Source organism: Eschrichtius robustus, chromosome 8, assembly GCF_028021215.1.
Source record: "Eschrichtius robustus isolate mEscRob2 chromosome 8, mEscRob2.pri, whole genome shotgun sequence".
NCBI lineage: Eukaryota > Metazoa > Chordata > Mammalia > Artiodactyla > Eschrichtiidae > Eschrichtius > Eschrichtius robustus.
The window spans coordinates 81,251,537-81,272,784 of NC_090831.1; the positions used below are offsets into that span (position 1 = coordinate 81,251,537).

The following is a 21,248-nucleotide window of genomic DNA, read 5'->3' on the forward strand; positions in this document are numbered from 1 at the left end:
TCTTCTCGTGAGAGAAAGCTAGAAACAGTGCTTTCCCCCTTTACCTTACTGTTTCTGTCTTTTGTCAACTGCAGTTCTTTTAAGAATTGTATAGTCATTGACTCAGTGTTGGAAGGAAGGAAGTGGAATTTCAGAAAATATGAGAGTATTTTATATCCTGCTAGGAGGAGAGTGAGTAGTGTCCTGGTGGTTAAGAGCTTGAACTTCAGGTTGAGATTCTGACTCTGCCATTTACTAGTTTCTTAATTTGTAAGATGAGGGTAATATTTATTCCAAAATGAACATTGAACTGTATCTGTTACTGCTGTTCCCAGTGCCACTTGAATCAGGTATCTGTAATTCTGACATTAGCAGTTTTGCATGTCAGTCATCACAAATAAATGGTACACTTAGCATGTCTTTTGACCACCTGGTCCAGGTAGAGCCTGTTAACTTAGGCAGATTTTTTTTCAAGAAAGATGTAGCTCTAGATAGTATTGATATTCCTTTCAAGACCACCATATGGACAGGGACAAAGAATGCAAGGTGTGACTTGTACCAGGTGTATCTTTTGGGAAAAACTTCAAATAGGGTCTTTTTCAGGAGATGATAGAAGCACTGGGGGATATGGAATGAGGGACAGAACATTGTAGAGTCAAGATCACTGTCCCTAATACGTTGTGTCCCCTTGGGTATTAATGAATGGTAACGTTTAATGAACACTAATGTGCTAGGCACTGTGCCAGGTGCCGCTAATGTGCCGTATCTCATTTAATACACATAGAAGCCTTTATCTCCATTTTAAAGAGGAGGGAACAGAAATAACTTGTCTGAAGTCATTTAGCTAGTAAGTGATCTTTTTTGGCAGTCTGACCTTACTTCCTATGCTCTTAATCACTACAGTATACTGTGCTTGCAAAAACTACCATTTATGGAGTGCCCATCATCGGTCAGACCCTCTGCCAAGTGCTGCTTTTATGTTCATCATCTAATGTAATGCTTCTAACAATCCTGAGAGAAAAAAACTGAGCCTTAGGTCAGGGAAATCACTTACATCATGGTTTCCTCAAGCTTCTCATCTGTAAAGAGATGAATAGTGTCTTTCAAATGTTTTTGGCCATGACACACAGAAAGAAATAAAAATAATATGATTCTGTGATTTGACCCAGCAAAGTTGCATGCAGTTACACAAATTTTCATGAAGCAGTACTTAGCCTTCACGCCCTCTGATGCTTTCTAATTAAAAAAATAAATGTGGGGGCTTCCCTGGTGGCGCAGTGGTTGAGAATCTGCCTGCCAATGCAGGGGACACGGGTTCGAGCCCTGGTCTGGGAAGATCCCACATGCCGCGGAGCAACTAGGCCTGTGAGCCACAACTACTGAGCCTGCGCATCTGAAGCCTGTGCTCCCAACAAGAGAGGCCGCGACAGTGAGAGGCCCGCGCACCGCGATGAAGAGTGGACCCCACTCGCCGCAACTAGAGAAAGCCCTCGCACAGAAACGAAGACCCAACACAGCCAAAAATAAATAAAAATAAAATTAATAAAAAAAATAAATAAGTAAAATAAAAAAATGTGGTTATGGACCACTAAATTGATATAATGTTACCACATACTACTGGGTTGTGACTGACAGTTTGAAAACACTCCTTTAGAGACTAAAGATTACTAAGATTCTTCCAGTTTCAATATTCTGGACTCTCTAATCCTAAATCAATCAGAATTATAGAATATGTGTATAATCAAACCTTGTGGATGATGCATAATTTCTTGTAATATACTGGCAAATGGATATCTAGTACCTGTTTTAAACGTATCTTAATATTCAGTATTTACCACAGTACAGTTCATCTGGAAAATAAAGACTGAGATATGTAATGTATATATTCATGTTGTAAGGTGGAAATGTTTTAGAGATTGGTGGGACATAGGTGGTCTTTTTGTATATATAAACACCTTAGGAATAAAGGTAAAAATAAATTTTTACAGAATTTACCATTTCCTGTAGGCAAGACTTAACTGAAGATGACAGACTATTGAAGTTTAATTAGTGGATTTAAGGAGGAGGGGGAAATCTAACTAAAAAAAAAAAAACAGTTAAATTCGAGGCATAAAATAAATTTTAAAAACTTACGTTTAGTGAAATCAAATTTTAAGTGAAACATGTTTTTATATTTGATCATATGTGTACTAAGGTTTTCCTTGAGAAATTGGATATCAAATTGCATTTTAATACATAGTAGAAACTCTGCTGTTATAGATTTTTATAGCATTAGGTTATAGCTTAATAAAAATTATAATAAAAATTTGACGTGATTGTTAAAAATGCTCATGATTTGTAAACATAAGCGCATGCTTTAACTTTAGGATGCAGTGAAAAACAATATGCTATAAGATATCATTCATATTAAACCACTTATAATATCCATGTTTTTGTTGTTTTCCTTTAGGTTGGATGGAGTACTGCTCGTGATTATTACACGTTTTTATGGTCCCCTGTGCCTGAACATTATGTAGAAGGATCAACAGTCAATTGTGTGTTAGCATTTCAAGGTGAGAACTGAAAAGCAGAACTCGGTGAAATTACGTTTTATTGCCATTAAAAATTTTGTACCCCATTGTAATGATCTACTTAAGCATGTCTAGTGACTAAAGTTGAATTAGTTAGTATCTTTCTTTATCAAAAGTCATAAGAATGTAAATATCTAGTGTAGGTCACATGATATTTTATGTAGACAAAGGTTTTTTCCTTATTGTCTTTCATTTAAGAGAAGTCTTTTGATTATCTTTTTTTTCAAATGAGAAAATAATGCTGTTACTAATACTAGATAATATAACAAATTAGAGGTGAGACAAATATTCCGTATGAAAATCACAAAAATGATTAACAGGATTTATAGAGTAGAAATTCTATAGGGAAAGTTGCCTATAAAATGGATGTGAGTAATATAAAATTCATTTTTGTCTTAGCTTAGCATTATATACAGATTTTTAAAAATTCTCTTATTTAAAGGAGGAGATATACCTGGTATTGCCCCTCCCCCCACATTCTGCCTTCACAAAGGTGATGGCTAGAGCTTCAGCATCCCTCCTGTGGCCATGAGGGGAAGGGCGAGACAAGCACATATATGTCTGTCCTGACATGTCTGAGCCACTGAATCAAGGCCAGCAGGCAACTGCCTCCAGATTGCTTGTTATATGAAAAAAATACACTCTGTTGCTTTAAAACAAAGCACAAAAATTTTATTTAGAGATCTATAACAGAATTTGCTGTAGAGTGATTTTTGTAGTAAAATTGTACTGACTGTGGATTGTATTAAAGCAAATTCTTAGTCTTGTTTATACCATGGACTGTTTTTGGTCTGGGGAAGCTAATGGACTCTGTCTCAGTATAATATTTTAATATACATGAAATGCCCAGAATTGCAAAGGAAACCAATTATACTCCATTGTATGGATGTAACACAGCTTTTTCATCCATTCGTCTGTTAAAGAATATTTTGGTTGCTTCCAAGTTTTGGCGGTTGTGAATAAAGCTGTAAAGCTGGTATAAACATTCATGCACAGGTTTTTGTGTGGATGTAAGTTTTCAACTCATTTGGGTAAATATCAAGGAGTATGATTGCTGTATCATATGGTAGGAATATGTTTAGTTTCATAAGAAACCACCAAACTCTCTTTTCCAAAGTGGCAAAGCCATTTTGCATTCCCACCAGCAATGAATGAGAATTCTTGTTGGTCTGCATCTTTACCAGCATTTGGTGGTGTTAGTGTTTTGGATTTTGGTGGTTATGTCTTTAAAAAAACTTTTTATTATGAGGTTTGTATATGTTTGGTGTGAACATCAGTTGGGAATGTAATCACATGGAGTTTGCATATATAAAAAAAGTTTCCTTATGTACTGTGACAAGAAACACATATTCAGAGAATAAAATTTGTTCTGTAATATAGACAAAGATTTAGGTCCTCATAGATGTTTTATAGATTAAGAGAGTTATAAATTATATATGTAGTTTATCTTTTAATTCATAGCCTTTTTTTAGATAATCAAATTCAAGTATATATATTGGAACTGATTTTGTTATTAAGAAATTTGTTCTTAAAAGCTGTGGGTTTATTTCCAGTCATTTTTTTTTTAATCCACTTTTTCAGTTTTTAAAATTTATTTATTTTTGGCTGCGTTGGGTCTTTGTTGCTGTGCAGGCTTTCTCTAGTTGCGGGGAGTGGGGGCTACTATTCGTTGCGGTGCGCAGGCTTCTCATTGCGGTGGCTTCTCTTGTTGCGGAGCATGGGCTCTAGGTGTGCAGGCTTCAGTAGTTGCAGCATGCAGGCTCAGTAGTTGTGGCTCGCAGGCTCTAGAGCGCAGGCTCAGTAGTGGTGGCGCACGGACTTAGTTGCTCCGTGGCATGTGGCATCTTCCCGGACCAGGGATCGAACCCTTGTCCCCTGCATTGGCAGGCGGATTCTTAACCACTGTGCCACCAGGGAAGCCCTCCGTTCATTTTTAATGTGATTAGTTTTCTTATAATAAATAAGAAACTTAACAGAATTTGTTATAGTGACTAATGAATTTGCTTATTTATGACAGCAGAAAGTTTAAAAGCAGTTAGAAAAAAAAGGAGAAAAGCATCCAGTTTATTTCTGTTCATATTGTAAAAGCATTATCATGGGAGCTAAGTTTTACATGTTTTTGAAAAGTCATCATAATTTTTACTTTGAAATTCAGAAATAAAATCTTTTGCCTGCCTAGAACTTGTTTGTTATATAATGAACTCAGGATAGAGTCATGAAAAACTTAGTCATAGAGAATTAGAGCCAGAAGGAATTTTAATTTAAGCGTGATCCAAACAATTTTGCTCATTTTGTAGAGTAGTCATGAGAATCCTGAAATGCAAAACTCAGAACAACTAATAAAGTGTGCATAAAGGTACTGTTTTCCTAAATGGACCCTTATTTGTTTACTGTAATTTGATTGCTAATGTTACAGGCTATAAAATTTGACTTGGAGTTTGGTTTTTACTTTTTCATATTTTATTTTCAGTTTTACTGATCTGAGGAGAGCTATTTCTAGGTAGCTTTAAATTGCAGTTCTGAATAACTATATCTTGTATCTCAAGTGGTATTTGAACCATAATTTTTAGTGAATTATTTTTGTGAGATTTAAAAAAAAAAAATCAGACCTCGAATATCTAGTTTGTAGAATTTCTAATGCCATGATACCAGAGCTGATTAGTCAAACTATATTTTTCTTTTCTATTTAAACTTTAAAAGTAAGTGTAGTGGCCTTTGCAAAGTTACTCAGCCACGGATTAATAAATTTAGTAGTAGATAGTAGGAGGATGGGGTTTTTAAAAACTTCAAAAATTTATTGCTAGATGTACCTTTAATTCCTTTTTTTTTTTTTTTTTTTGGCTGTGCCTCGAGGCTTGCAGGATCTTAGTTCCTCAACCAGGGGTCGAGCCTCTGCCCTCCTGCAGTGGAAGCACAGAGTCCTAACCACTGGAAAGGACCGACAGGGAATTCCCTGTATTACTTTTTTTTAAAACTTTCTATTTTGAAATAATTTTAGATGTAAAGTTGCAAAAATAGTATACAGAATTATCATCTACCCTTCACCGAGCTTCCCTTAATGTTAACATGTGGCATAACCACAGTACATTTGTTTAAAAAACCAGGAATTTAACATTGGTACAACACTGTTGACTAAAGTACAAACTTTATTCAGATTTCCCTAGTGTTTCCTGTAGTGTTCTTTTTTCTGTTCCTGGATCCAGTCCATAATCCCACATTGCATTTAGTTGTCATAGCATCATAGTCTTCTCCAGTCTGTGATAGCTCCTCATTCTGTCCTTGTCTTTCATAACCTTTACATTTATGAAGAGTACTGTTCAGTTTTGTTGTGGTAGCATGTTCCTCATTTTGAGTTTTTCAGACAGTTTCTCATGGTTAGATTGAGGCTCTACATTTTCAGGAAGAATACCATAGAAGTGATGATGTATTCTTTTCAGTGCATTGTATCAGAGAGTACTTGATGTCTGATTGTCTTCTTACTAGTAATATTAGTCTTGATCACTTGGTTAAGGTGGTGTCTGCTGGGCTTCTCCACTGTAAAGTTAGTATTTTTCCCTTTGTAATTTAACAGTATTATGGGGAGCAATTTTGAGATACCTTGTTTCTCCTCAAACTTTCACCCACTAATTTTAGTATCCATCAGTGGATCTCGTCTACAATAATTATTGTTGTTTTTGCCTGATGATGCTTTTCTATTCTCATTTCTTGGACATCATTAATTGCAATTATTATGTTAGGAAGAGTCATCCTTTTCTCATTCATGCATATATATTTTCTTCTGTGGAATAAAGTCTAATGCTATCATTTTTTTGTTGCTCAAATTGTTTTAGCTTTCTTTGGCTATTGGGAGGTCTGTCAAGGGGGCTCCTGTGTTTTTTGACTCCCCCACCCCCTTCTTTTTTGACAACTTCTTTCTTATTTTTAAGCACCACAGGATGTTTCAGGCTTATATTTTCTCTGCCCCCTCCCCTCTGTGGACAAAGTTCAGCTATTTTTTAAAGAATGAAGTCAAGTGAAGTCAATATCATAATAATGAGGCTAAAAATTTCAAGATATGAAGGAATAATAGGCATAGTGAATGCACATTTCTGGGTAGATATTAATATCCAAGATAAGGGGAATATATTCACCTTTGTATGTTCGTTTCACAATCATTGAATGCTTCCTTTTTTCAGGTCATTCTGGGGGAATTCAAGAATTTTTATATTTGTTAATAATTTGCCCTCAGTATTTCTGAGGTCTGGATGTAGCCTGTAAAGCATGTGTATAATGGTAATGCAAAGTACACAGTGGAGGATTTTTTTTTTTAATGTAAAAAATACCATGGGAGCTTTGGAGAGGATTAATTTTGAGCTAGGATTTAGAGAGGATTAATTTTGAGCTAGGATAATCCAGCAAAATTTAAAAGAGGGTAACAGTTGAGCTGAAGAGAGAAGGAACAAATATTGAACACATATTATTTGTCAGATAGTGGGCTAGATGATATAACTACATAATCCATGGTACTTCGGAACTTTGAGATAGATGGCTTCAAATTTCTTTTACAGATAAGAAATTTGGGCTCGGGAAGGTTAAGTAAATAATAATTAGTGGTAGAGCTGGAATTCCAGAATAAATCTGTGTGGTTCCAAAGCTTATTTTTGTTCTGCATCAGTAGACCTCATCCTCTTTCTGCCCTTACACAGTGCACATGTGCAGCGTATTCCTTTTGTTAATATCTCTCTTTTGCATTTAATTAATGTCATATTTGAGGGAATGTTTCTTTAAATGATGTATTCCAACCCCTGGTCCTCCTAGGCTTTTATGCTGGTTCTTCCATTGCTCCGCCTTCAGCCTCTTTCTCATTGAAAACTGCATACTTGACTCTCCCAGATGAATTGGTTTTACCCTAGTGAAGATACAGGGAAAGAATATTCTGAGAGTATAAGCTTAGACCTAAGATAAGAAAAATATGGGCATATTTAGGGAAGAAAGAGTCTAGTTTTGATAGATAATTTGTGAAAGATAGGAAAGACATATCCTGAGTGCTTAGAAACAGGGTCAGAAATGAGAGGATATGGCAAGATTTGTTAAATTCAAATAATTTTATAACAGAAAATTTAATACTTTTTTTGTTTGTTAACTTCCACTTAGGATATTACCTTCCAAATGATGATGGAGAATTTTATCAGTTCTGTTATGTTACCCATAAGGGTGAAATTCGTGGAGCAAGTACACCTTTTCAGTTTCGAGCTTCTTCTCCAGTTGAAGAGTTGCTTACTATGGAAGATGAAGGAAATTCTGACATGTTGGTGGTGACCACAAAAGCTGGGCTTCTTGAGGTTGGTACCAACAGTGAGCTGGTGATTCATAAATTTATATTATGAACTGGATTATTTTGTTACGAACTGTGACTTAAAAATAGTGAATGTTTTCAAAAAGACAAATCAATCATAGATAAATTACAAACAGAGCTCATGTTGGTTGGCATTTTAAGAATTTTTAGGTTATGCAGGAGTATAACCTGAAAATCAAATGCTTTTTAACTAAAATAATAAACTTAGAGTTGTTTTTGAAATACTTAAAAAAAATTTTCTGTCACAATTATGTTACTGGTTTCACTGTGGCAGGGACTGTCCCTAGGCTTATCAGTATTTTGTGCATAGTGTATATGCAATAAGTAATTATTGGGAGAATTTGGACCTAAAACTTCCTGTTCCCTCACCCTAACCTTTCTTCTTTAGGGATGGCCTAATCTGTTGATTGTAGAATAGTACAGATTTGGGGGTGAAGCTGATGGGAAAGCGGTATAAAGCAGTAAGTCTAACTGTAATTGGATGTGAACTTCATTTCACTATCCCACAAGCATGCCCTATCTCACGTGTGGCAGTGAATCAGTGAAGCATCCCAGTCTCGTAATTAGGTTCAGCATTTTTAGAATGATTTCTTTTCCTGTTTATCTGATCAAATGAATAAGTTGGATTAACCATAATTAAGAAAAAAAAAGGTGAAAAAGCTTCTCACTGTTTTTCACTGAATATTTTTGAGTCATTGCACTTGCATCAAAAGAAATTTTCTATGTAGATGGTCTAGTAATGCCATATGTCTTAATTTTTAGTACTTATTGAAGGAAAAAAATAGAACAGCATTCCTATTTCAAGATATTTCTCAATGTCTTTACCCTAAACCTAAAAAATTAGAATGTTATATTTGAGTTTCTGTGAAAAAGATCTTCTTTAATTGGTTCAGTATACATTTTTGGTTATTTGACATTCCTATTTAGTCTATGGCAAGTCATTGCTTATTCTTTATACTCAGATGGATGTTTTTTATATGTAAATATTTTATGCCTTTGATTTTATTTATCTTCAAAAACAGACTACAGAAGAAAGACAAGAGGTTATAGATATTAGACAGTCGAACTAAGAAGGTTAGAAGGAACCAGTAACTTACTGTGAATTTTTCTGTATCTTTCCTTCCCCCTTCCAGAAATTCCTCTCTTATCTTAAATAAAGAAATGTAACTTTTATAGGGTGACTAAAACATTTTGTGGTGACAACCGCCTGATGATCAAGGTTTTTAGCCTGGTATTTGAATGCTAGTCAAAGATGCTGAAACAAGCCTAGATCTTACGAAGAATGCAGTGACTGTTTATATTGCAGTTTTTTGAATACTTGTTAGACCACCCTGATTTCAGGACCTCCAACAGAAAAACAACAGGCATTTTGGCATCTACGTATCTTTTGTGCTCCAAGTAAATTGGGACATTGCACAATTTAGTTCTCTTCTTCCTACTCATAAAATGTATGCTGTCTCTTAGGTAAATGTCTCTGAGATAAGGTATTTATATTCTGATCAGTTTTTTGACAAGTCTTTTTTTTTTTTTTAATTAATTAATTAATTTATTATTATTTTTGGCTGTGTTGGGTCTTCGTTTCTGTGCGAGGGCTTTCTCTAGTTGTGGCAAGCGGGGGCCACTCTTCATCGTGGTGCGCGGGCCTCTCACTATCGAGGCCTCTCACTATCGCGGCCTCTCTTGTTGCGGAGCACAGGCTCCAGACGCGCAGGCTCAGTAGTTGTGGCTCACGGGCCTAGTTGCTCCGTGGCATGTGGGATCTTCCCAGACCAGGGCTCGAACCCGTGTCCCCTGCATTGGCAGACAGATTCTCAACCACTGCGCCACCAGGGAAGCCCTTGACAAGTCTTTTAAATTTCCACATTTATCAAAATCTTTAATGATTTTACTAAAAATGCACCAAATTAGTACAGGTGTGAGACATTATCTAGGGCACTGTTGTCATTAAGAATAATTGAGCCACAATCCTTCAGTTTGTGAACCTTGGTTGGATCCTAGATTTTTAAAAAGTAGATATTTTGGGGGTAGTGTAGGATATTTTAACTGTGGACTACCCATTGGGTGTTACAAAATTACTGTTAATTTTCTTAGCTATGATCATGGTAGTGGTTAAATACAAGACTGTACTTATTAGGAGATGCTTGGCCTGTGCACTTAGGGGTGAAGTGTCTGCAATTATGTTTCAAATGCTTTAGCAAAAAAAGAAAAAAAGAAAAAGAAATAAAACTTAGGTATATAGAAGGAGATTAAATATGGCAAAATATTAATAATTATTGAATTTAGGTGATGGGTGGATGGGTGTTCATGGTAAAATTTTAACCTTTTTGTGTGCTCGAAAGATACCAGAATACAAAACTGGGGGCAGGAATTAGACTTGTGTACACTTTTATATAATTTTAATTCCTTTTAAAAATTTTTACTTAAGATTCAGTGAACTCTAAAGTATGTGTCAGTTAAATGAATCACTGGGAAAAAATGGTTCTTTTATAATATTTCTGTTGTACTGTGTCAAGGTGTATCTTTATTTTTAAGCGGCCAGAAAGTTTAGAGCCAAAAATCATTTTTTAAAAAATAGGTAAGGTAAAAAGAAATTCAGTGAATAAGTAAACTTTTCTCTTTTGAGGGCATTTACTCCTGTCATTTTCATTTAGTCTGATGGAAGAGATAGACGGGTCATTTAAAAATTTTACAGTTCTTTAACTTTCATAAGAGCCATTTTAGAGTTTAATTAGAGTTTGATTCCGTGACCCTGGAAAAGTGACTTGGGGTGTACTGGGGGAAAACATTTTATTTTAGCTAAATGTATGATGCCTCCTTTGTGAAGTTTTCCCTCTGAGTCTCCATGCTTCTTCCCTTGTTAGAATCAGACTTCTTGCTGTAAGAGGAATATTAACCATTTTATTTACTATTTTAGGTCCCTTAATTTGGTAATTTTTAGAATACTGGAGTTTAGATTTTCCTGAACTAAGTAACTATTAGTGTTCATGTAAGAGTCAGTTATATTGTTAATATGTTACAGTCTGCATTTTTGTCCTAAAATTTGCATTTACTTATAAAGTTTCTTTTAATTTAGCTAAATAGAGGCCATTTTATACATATAGAAACTTATTCCTTAGTACCTTATTTAAAGAACCAAAACTTTTCACAGTAGTCCCATAGATGAAGGCCTTATGTAACACACAAGGAAGTTCTTAATAGATTCAAAAATTTCCCATAGATTTGCATTCAAGGAGAGGTACACATTTTTCTCCTTGATTATTACCCAAAATAAGAACAGCCCAGAATTAAGTCACTTATGAAACTTAATATGCCTTATTTTTAGTACTGATTTGAAAAGTGATTAACAGGCAACTTTGTAATAAAAATTCATTACTTTTATACCTTCTTGTAATGTTTTTTTCTTTGCCCAACCAAAAAATGGTTTAAATTTATGATTCATGAATTTTTCTAACTGAAGACTAAGAGTCTGATTGATATGAAGTAGATAGTATGTAAAAGTTCTTTCTGCAAATTTCTTCACTATTTTTTTGAAATGGAAAACTGAATTAGTAATATATTGTAGGATTATAAAACAATTTGAGTTTTCTGTTTTATAGTTGAAAATTGAGAAAACCATGAAAGAAAAAGAAGAACTGTTAAAGTTAATTGCTGTTCTGGAAAAAGAAACAACACAACTTCGAGAACAAGTTGGAAGAATGGAAAGAGAACTTAACCATGAGAAAGAAAGATGTGACCAACTGCAAGCAGAGCAAAAGGTTAGTTGTGTCTTATGTAACTGATTGGAGTTATAGTATATTGTCTGAAACCCACTTTTTTCAGGAACTGAACCAGTTAAAATGAGTGAAGACCACATGTTGAAAAAAGTAGCATTTAGATAGATGTTTGTATGAGAATAGGTCAGAGCCTATCACCCTTCTGTCATAGCCTCTTTTATGTTGTAAATGGTTAAAATACCTGTAGATTTTTGGTATCAGGCTTGTGACATAGTCCCCGACAACTGTTTCTAGATGCTTTACATCTAATTGTAGAATACTTGATTGATCTTGGGGAGAGGGGTTAGAAATACAATTAGGAATGATAAACAGTGAATAAAGGGAAGAATAGAATAAAGTAGTTAAAATTACTTTTCTAAAAAGTAGAATTTAGTGAAGATGTAATATTAGAATTTTGAAATCCTTGATGTGAGAAATGCAATAAATTATACTAAAAACCACCTAACTAAAAATTGGCACAATTTCTTAATCTAAGAAAAAAAGAAGTATAAGTGTAAAACAGTGTGGCTTGATTAGAGATACAAATGGATTTAAGTCAGTAGCCAAAAACAGTGGAAAAAAAAATCACCTAATTTATTTAATATTTTCATAAGAAAATTTGTTAGTTTTGACAAACGCACAGATTATGATTATACATATCACAGTCTCACATATGTTGTAACTAGTTGGATATGCTAATGTCCATTGACAGGATTGATCTATTGTTCCCTAGGGTTGGGGTCTGTTCCATTTTTCTTTTGTGCAGCAAGACCTAGAACAGTTGCTTAATAATTGTTAATTGAACCATTAGTACAGTGATTCTCAGTAGGTTTTATACTCCAGTGAAGTGGTTGTATATTGCACACCTGAGCAGAGATGATATACAGATAGGGCTCAAACTGAAAAGATTTCTTTAGCCTTATTCTGTTTGTTTGAGGATTGCTTATTTGAGTTAGAGGGTAAACGTAACGTATAGCAATGTATACAGTTGTGAATCTCCTTATAAACATCTGTAAAGTCTTCTGTCCTTATTACCGTTAGCCTTTTTAGTTTAAAATACAGTTATTCCCCCAATTTTACTCTTGGGGAATACTTGCAGTCCTGCAGTAGGAGTATCCTACAGTAGGAGTAAGATACTCTATTTGGGTAAGGAACCACTTTTTTTTTTTTTTTTTTTGTGACCGTGGGGCGTGTGGGATCTTAGTTCCCCAACCAGGGATTGAATCAGTGCCCCCTGCAGTGGAAGCACAGAGTCTTAACCACTGGACCACCAGGGAAGTCCAAGGAACCACTTTTTAAATTTGAACTTTTTAAGCAGGTGTACCAAATATTATATTACAAATGTTATGATAAAACCTCATTGTATGTGCCTAGCTTGACTGTTAGGACATTCAGCTAAATTTTTAATTCAATTGTTATAACTCCTTTGCTATCCTTTGTATAATTCTTACCCTTCTCTTTCTATTCTTCACGCATTTCTCTCGATGTTTGTACCTGGATTTGATAGTTTTCCAAAGTGGCCCATTACAGCATGAACTTATTAGCCCATGAGATCAAGAATACCCTGAAATATGGCCTTTAAGGTTAGACTCTGATCGTCTTGAAATCCAAGGGAAGAAAGGATGATTTGCGAGAGTAGGAATGGCAGAATGAGAGGCCTTCAATTGCGTGAAATACTGATGTACATTAGGCCATTTCTCCGGTTCAGTCGAGTATTAGCTGAGATTTAAACAGTCTCAGGTTCTCTGCTGTCCAGGTGACAAGGGGTTAAGCACTACAGACAAGACTAAAGATTATTCTGACAGACTTTGGTTGAGAAAGTGGTAGATTGAGGTCAAGGGATTAATGAAGCAAAATCTGTAGGAGATTGTGGCTGTGGTACCCAGAAGAGATCTTTGGAAGCTTTTATGGCAACTCATAAATCTTGATGACAGTCACTAATCTTGAAAGGCACTTCTTCCTTGCTGCTATCCTTCCATTGGAATATACTCTCTGGGAAGATGAAGTATGTGGAAGTGATTTTTAAAAATATGTTATACTGTAGAAAATGGTGATAAAAGGACCTAGAATGGTATTGGTTACGTAATAGATGCTCACTAACTTTAAGTAGCTATTATTGTTGTATTAATTTTCATAGTGATAGACCAGAGAATCATCAAGGAAGAACTAAAATATGAAGAGTGTCATCCAAGAGGAATAGAAATTGACAGCATTTCCCCCAGATTTTAAAAGTATTGATAATATTTGTATAATGTTATATACAAACAATTATGAGTTTTGGCAACTGCTTATTTCTGGGGATAAAATAACATGCTTGCCAGGAGAGATAGTTCTTCTTTGTTACTAGTCGTGGGGCTTGTAGTTTTTTATGAATTTGCTTTTTACTTCCAAAATTATAGTCTCCATCTTAATCAGGGAGGCCTGCTGGGCAGTTAGAACAGCTCAGGAACTTTCAAACCTGGGTTAGTTGCGTGGCTTCTAAAATCTGTGACATTTCTTGGCATCTGTTTAAAATCTATTCCATGGTATGAATTCTAAAAAACAATCTTCATATAATAGTTCTAAAGGGCTTCTCTTTGAGGTATGAGTATATACCCTCTGAATATCTGAAGGACTATTAAGATATTTACAATTCATTTAAAATTTTATAATAGTATACTAGGAATGATCTGTAGAGAACTTCAGTTTCTTCATGGTAGAAGAAATATATTGCATTTTCATTGTTTTATAAAATATGATTAACTCATTACCCATTCAATACTTGACAAATACTAAAACAGTTAAATGTTTATAATAATTAAATGTTTATAAATAAAATCTTCCATCTTTTGTAAACATTGACTTTTCTCATTGTAAAATGCCACTAGAGGGAACACTCATTTTGTAAATTAAAAGAATTGGACAAGTTAAGATTATCAAAACCAATTGGTATAAGTGATGCGTTTAATTATATTTAACGTTGGCTCCTTGAAGGTATAAGGTAGGATTACAAAGTAGATTAAAACTGAAACCAAATAATATTTATAAATTGAGAGCTATAAATTATATATTGTATTTCCCCTAGATTATTTTAATGTGATATATATGTTCCATTATCCATGTATACTCTAAATTTAAAAAGTAACAATTTTCATTAAGGATAATTTTTACATTCATTTTTAGTTCAACTTCAAAGAAGTGTGGATTTTTCTCTCCTGTAAAAGGCTGATTAATAAGAGTAACTCATATAATACTTAATGTAAGCCAGGTGCTATTCTGAGTGTTTTTACGTCTGTTTACTCTCTTTATACTATGAAGTGTAGGTTACTTAACCTGCCTACAATTGAACAGTTTATATAAGTGGTGCAGGCAGGCAGTCTGGCTCCAGCCAGTGCTCTTAATCACACTGTATACTATACCAGTGTTCTTAATGGCACACTATACCTACTGCTGCGGGCTTATCTAATTGATCTTTTTTAAAAACAGCTTTGTTGAGATGTAATTTACATACCCCCAAAGTTCATCACTTTAAAGTATAAAATTCAGTGGTTTTTTATTATATTTATGGAATTGTGCAACCATTACCATAACCTAGTTTTAGAACCCCCAAAAGAAATCTTTTTTTTTTTTTTTTCTGAGCACTTGGAACTATTTTATTTACAACATTGAAAATAACACACCTACCTGTGTCCTGAACAAAGAAATGAGTGGAAATTTCTCTAGTGTGTTTTTTTTTGTTTTTTTTAAAAATTTATTTATTTATTTTCGGCTGTGTTGGGTCTTCGTTTCTGTGTGAGGGCTTTCTCTAGTTGCGGCAAGCGGGGGCCACTCTTCATCGCGGTGCGCGGGCCTCTCACTGCCGCGGCCTCTCCCGTTGCGGAGCACAGGCTCCAGACGCGCAGGCTCAGTAGTTGTGGCTCACGGGCTTAGTTGCTCCGCGGCATGTGGGATCGTCCCAGACCAGGGCTCGAACCCGTGTCCCCTGCATTGGCAGGCAGATTCTTAACCACTGCGCCACCAGGGAAGCCCTCTAGTGTTTTAAGAGGCAGGTTCCACTCATAGAATTCAGCACCTGCTAGGGCTGGCACTTCCGCAGTCCCACAGGACAGCAGTGGCCAGCAGGGACCTCAGCGTGGGGGACCCCTGATCCTTGGGGCCGGAGGGGGTGGTCCACCTTCCATTCACACTGTGGCTCTTCGGTCAGAAGAGGCCCCTGCTCAGGGGCTGAAACCTGGTCCCTTTGTGCCTGCTCAGCTCCTCGAGAACCTGCTTCTCCTTCTGGTACCTCTTCTGCCACTCGGCCTCCGTGCTGTGTGTGAAGCCCAGCAGGTGACGGAGCCCGTGGGTGGCAGTCACAGTCAGGATGTCATAGTAGTCTTCATTTTCTTTGCAGTGCTGGAAGATATACTCCACTCCTAGGAAAATGTCTCCTAAATTATAGTCATCTGGAAAATCAGGCTGGGGAATTTTGCCTGCTTTCAGATCCTCATGAAATGGAAAGGAAAGCACATCTGTTGGGGTATTTTTGTCTCTGTAGATTCTGTTAATCGGCTGAATCTTTCTGTTGTTGACACAGACGACCCCCAGGTCGAACCTCTGCACCCACAGGGCTCTCCGCGTTACCTGCACCTTCTCGCGGAACCGTGCCCGCCTCAGGGGCGCTGTCCGCTGCAGGTTCCTCAGCACCAAGCTCATCACGGCCGGAGCCCGCCCCAAAAGAAATCTTGTACCTATTTGTCGTCACTCTTTATTTCCCACCACTCTTTATTTCCCACAAGTCCCAGGCAACCACTAATCTAAGTTTTCTGTCTCTATGGATTTGCATATTTTGAACATTGCATACAAATGGAATAATATGTGGCCTTTTGTGACTAGCTTCTTTCACTTACAATGTTTTCAAGCTTCACCCATTTTAGAGTATGTGTCAGCAGTTTGTTCTTTTTAATGTCACATAATATCCCATTGTATTAGTCTTTTTTTAACCCCCAACTTTACATTTATTAGACTTACGTAAAAATTAGCAGGTTGTATGTATATTCCATGTGTTCTTGTTTTTGTTTTGGAGTGCTAGATATATATTTGAAATTAGAAGATTGAAAATTGAATGATATTGAATCTTGTTTTCCAAGTAGAACTAAAATGTGCTGTGATCCTGTTAAGTTTTCTAGTTAGTTTAGTTTATGATTTTTTGGTGCCTAAACTACGAATTGAGTTTTTTTCATAACATAAATTATATTCTTAACTTGAATATTGGTAACTTAAGATGTACTTCAGGATATTTTAAAACCAATTTCTTTTGTGGGTACTAAGTCAATATTGCTTAAACAATATGAGGAGCGTGTTATGAACTATTGTATATATTCACATTGTTCTGGTTCTTAAGTTTCACAAACTAGGTAGGGTACCTTGAGACATTACCAGGCATTTGGGAGTTATCATAGGTCTAGGAGTGAGAGAACATGAAAGATCTCTCATTATGATGGTGGCTCTGGCTAGTGTGGACCTCTTCAACTATCTTTATTTTTTTGGCTTTATTTATCCTTGCGTTGGATACCTGGTTTTGGACAGAGGTAGTTTAAGGCATTTAAACTGTTTAATGTATGGATTGCCCCGATTGCTTATATATATATATCTATCTAATGTGTAGAATTGCTAAAAACCAATTTTGAAGTTAGGATATCATTGAATTTCTAATTCTCTTTTACCGGTTTATTATTGAGAAGACACAAAGGCTTAATTTTAATGCATAATTTAATGTATTTAGCAATACGTTTCTTTAAAGCCAATTACTTTCATTTTGCACCTGATTTGCTAAGTAATAGTTTCAGAAATTCATAATCTTTTGTTTCTAAAATATATTTATATACTTTGAACTAGCTCATAATCTTGTGTAGACTAATACAGAGGTGTAACATGAAGCATTTTTTTTTAACATCTTTATTGGAGTATAATTGCTTTACAATGTTGTGTTAGTTTCTGCTGTATAACAAAGTGAATCAGCTATACGTATACATATATCCCCATATCCCCTCCCTCTTGCGTCTCCCTCCCACCCTCTCTACCCCACCCCTCTAGGTGGTCACAAAGCACTGAGCTGATCTCCCTGTGCTATGCGGCTGCTTCCCACTAGCTATCTATTTTATATTTGGTAGTGTATATATGTCAGTGCTACTCTCTCACTTCGTCCCAGCTTACCCTTCCCCCTCCCCGTGTCCTCAAGTCCATTCTCTATGTCTGCGTCTTTATTCCTGTCCTGCCCCTAGGTACATGAAGTATTTTTTATAGTTTGTTTCACAAGACTTGTAGCATTGAGTATTTTTCATTCAGTTTCAGGTATAATTGACAAAATTGTAGGATATTTAAAGTGTACATAATGATGATTTGAATATGTATAAAGGAAAGGATTGTGAAAGGAATCCTTGTGAAAGGATTCCTCCCATCTAATTAATTAACACATCTTCAACTACATATTTATCCTTTTTTTTTTTTTTGGCTGCACTGCGTGGCCTATGGGATGTTAGTTCCCAGACCAGGGATCGAACCCGTGGCCCCTGCAGTGGAAGCACAGAGTCCTAACCACTGGGCCACCAGGGAATTCCCCTATTTATCCTTTTTTTGTGTGTGTGTGTGTGTGTGTGTGTGTGTGAGAGAGAGAGAGAGAGAGAGAGAGAAAGAGAGAACATTTAAGTTCTCTTAGCAAATTTCAATCATACAGTATAGTGTTGTTAACTGTAGTCACAATGTTATACATTAGATCCTCAGACTTTATTCATCTTATAGCTAAAACTTTGTCCCCTATTATCAACCTCCCTGCCCCCCACCCCTCAGCCCCTGGCACCCGCTTTTCTATTCTTTTTCTATGAGTTTGACTTTTTATTTAGATTCTGCATATAAGTAGATACCATGCAGTATTTATCTGGCGTATTTCACTTAGCATAATGCTCTCAAGGTCCATCCATGTTGTTGCAAATGGCAGGATTTTCTTCTTTCTCGTGACTGAATAGTATTCCATTGTATTTATATACCACATTTTCTGTATCCATTCACTCACTGATATACATTTAGGTTGTTTCTTTATCTTGATTGTTGTGCATATGCTGCAGTGAACATGAGAGTGCAGATAAATCTCTTCCATATCCTGTTTTCATTTCCTTTGGGTACATACCCAGGAGTGGGATTGCTGAATCACATGGTATAGTTTTAGTTCCGTGTTGTTTTCCATGGTGCCTGCACCAGTTTACATTTCCACCAACAGTGCACAAGGGTTCCCTTTTCTCCATATCTTCACCAGTATTTTGTTATCCCTTGTATGTATGTATGTATGTATGTATGTATTTATTTATTTATTTAGGGCTGCACTGGGTCTTTGTTGCTGCTCGTGGGCTTTCTCTAGTTGCAGCGAGCGGGAGCTACTCTTCTTTGCGGTGCACATGCTTCTCATTGCGGTGGCTTCTCTTGTTGAGGAGCACGGGCTTCAGTAGTTGTGGCACGCAGGCTTAGTTGCTCCATGGCACGTGGGATCTTCCCGGAGCAGGGCTCGAACCCGTGTCCCCTGCATTGGCAGGCGGATTCTTAACCACTGTGCTGCCAGGAAAGTCCTATCCCTTGTCTTTTTGATGACAGCCATTCTGATAGGTGTGAGCTGATATGCATTGTGGCTTTGATTTGCATTTCCCAGATTTTGAGCACCTTTTCATGTACCTTGAGCACCTTTTCATGTGCCTGTTGGCCATTCGTATGTTGTCTTTGGAAGAAAATGTCTTTTCAGTTCCTCTGCCAATTTTTAAATTGGATTGTGGGGTTTTTATTGGGGGGGGGCAGCTGTTGAGGTGTGTGAATTCTTTAAATATAATTTTGGATATTAACCTCTTATCAGATATTTGATTTGCAAACATTTTCTCCAATTTCAGAGGTTGCTTTTTCATTTTGTTGGTGGTTTCCTTTGCTGTGCGGAACCTTTTTTAGTTTGATGTAGTCCTGCTTGTTTATTTTTGCTTTTGGTATCAAATCCAAAAATTCATTGCCAAGACCAAGGTCAAGGAGCTTATTACCCTCTGTGTTCTCTCCTAGGAGTTGTATGGTTTCAAGTCTTAAATTTAAGTCTTTTATTCATTTGAGTTGATTTTTGTGTATGGTTTAAGATGGTGGTCCAGTTTCATTCTTTTGCATGTGGCTGTCCAGCTTTCCCAGGACGATTTGTTGAAGAGAGTACCCTTTTCCTATTGTATATTCTTGGTTCCTTTGTTGTACTGATAGATTGATTGAACACATATGCATGGGTTTATTGCTGGGTCTCTTTTCTGTTGCATTGATCTGGTATAACGTAAATCATTCAATTTTAATTAAAAAAGCAACTTAATATAAGTAAAATTGTGCCATCCTAAATTTTTTCTTCTTATTTAAAAACGTATGTGAAACCCAACATTAAAAATTACTTGTCTGTGGAATGTGTACATGTTCAGGAAATAATTTAGACATTTGTAGATATAATTGTAGCCTTTCTTCCCTCTCCTTTTTCTACTCCAACCAAAAAAATTTAATCCTTTGGATCTGGAATTTTCTTGTAAAGCTAGAATTTTTTTTAACCATTTATTTATATTTAATTTTTATTTTATATTGGAGTATAGTTGATTTACAATGTTGTGTTAGTTTCAGGTGTACAGAAAAGTGATTCAGTTGTACATATATATATATATACACACACACACACACACATTCTTTTTCAGATTCTTATCCCATATAGGTTATTACAGAATATTGAGTAGAGTTCCCTGTGGTCTTCAGTAGGTCGTTGTTGATTATCTATTTTATATATAGTAGTGTGTATATGTTAATCCTGTATATGTTAATCCCAAACTCCTAATTTATCCTTCCAACATTTCCCCTTTGGTAACCATAAGTTTTTTGTTTTTTTTTAATTTTATTTATTTATTTAGTTTTGACTGTGTTGGGTCTTCGTTGCTGCACATGGGCTTTTTCTAGTTGCGGCAAGCGGGGGCTATTCTTTGTTGTGGTGCGTGGGCTTCTCCTTGCGGTGGCTTCTCTTGTTGTGGAGCACAGGTTCTAGGCGCGTGGGCTTCAGTAGTTGTGGTGCATGGGCTCGGTAGTTGTGGCTCGCAGGCTCTAGAGCACAGGCTCAGTAGCTGTGGCGCGCGGGCTCAGTAGTTGTGGCTCGCAGGCTCTAGAGCGCAGGCTCAGTAGTTGTGGCGCACGGGCTTAGTTGCTCCACGGCATGTGGGATCTTCCCGGACCAGGGCTCGAACCCGTGTCCCCTGCATTGGCAGACGGATTCTTAACCACTGCGCCACCCGGGATGTCCCCATAAGTTTGTTTCTGAAATCTGTGAGTCTGTTTCTGTTTTGTAAATAAGTTCATTTGTGTCATTTTTTTAGATTCCACATATAAGTGATATTATATTTTTCTTTTTCTGACTTCACTTAGTATGATAATCTCTAAGTCTGTCTATGTTGCTGCAAATGTCATTATTTCATTCTGTTTTATGGCTGAGTAATATTCCATTGTATGTATGTATGTGTGTGTATATATATATACCACATCTTCTTTATCCATTCCTCCATTAGTGGACATTTAGGTTGCTTCCATGTCTTGGCTATTGTAAATAGTGCTGCATTG

General features: G+C 36.2%; 2 protein-coding genes across 6 annotated transcripts in view; one reads left to right on the top strand and one right to left on the bottom strand.

Annotated features, from left to right (window-relative positions):
* TAX1BP1 (Tax1 binding protein 1) overlaps nucleotides 1-21,248 on the top strand; it is a 92,745-nt gene that overhangs the window by 17,049 nt on the left and 54,448 nt on the right. For all 3 annotated transcript variants that reach the window (XM_068549208.1, XM_068549206.1, XM_068549207.1), the window contains exons 3-5: nucleotides 2,429-2,531; nucleotides 7,683-7,870; nucleotides 11,481-11,639. In XM_068549208.1, the coding sequence (XP_068405309.1) occupies nucleotides 2,429-2,531; nucleotides 7,683-7,870; nucleotides 11,481-11,639 (450 nt within the window). The remainder of the gene's footprint in view (nucleotides 1-2,428; nucleotides 2,532-7,682; nucleotides 7,871-11,480; nucleotides 11,640-21,248) is intronic.
* On the bottom strand, nucleotides 15,816-16,310 carry LOC137768519 (endoribonuclease YbeY-like). Of its 3 annotated transcripts, none has more exons than XM_068550056.1 (2): nucleotides 16,239-16,310; nucleotides 15,816-16,100 (listed from the first exon to the last, which is right to left on the bottom strand). In XM_068550056.1, exons 1-2 carry the CDS (start codon nucleotides 16,308-16,310, stop codon nucleotides 15,816-15,818), a joined length of 357 nt encoding a protein of 118 aa, XP_068406157.1. The 3 variants fall into 3 exon arrangements, with proteins under 3 accessions (XP_068406157.1, XP_068406158.1, XP_068406156.1); XM_068550057.1 differs by having other exon boundaries at nucleotides 15,816-15,972; nucleotides 16,237-16,310; XM_068550055.1 differs by having other exon boundaries at nucleotides 15,816-15,971; nucleotides 16,101-16,310.

Coding starts and splice junctions, on each gene's coding strand:
- LOC137768519 (XM_068550055.1), bottom strand. CDS start 16,310: ATGAGCTTGGTGCTGAGGAACCTGCAGCGGACAGCGCCCCTGAGGCGG. Junction 15,972..16,100: donor TTTCCTTTCCATTTCATGAG/GATCTGAAAGCA, acceptor GACATCCTGACT/GTGACTGCCACCCACGGGCT.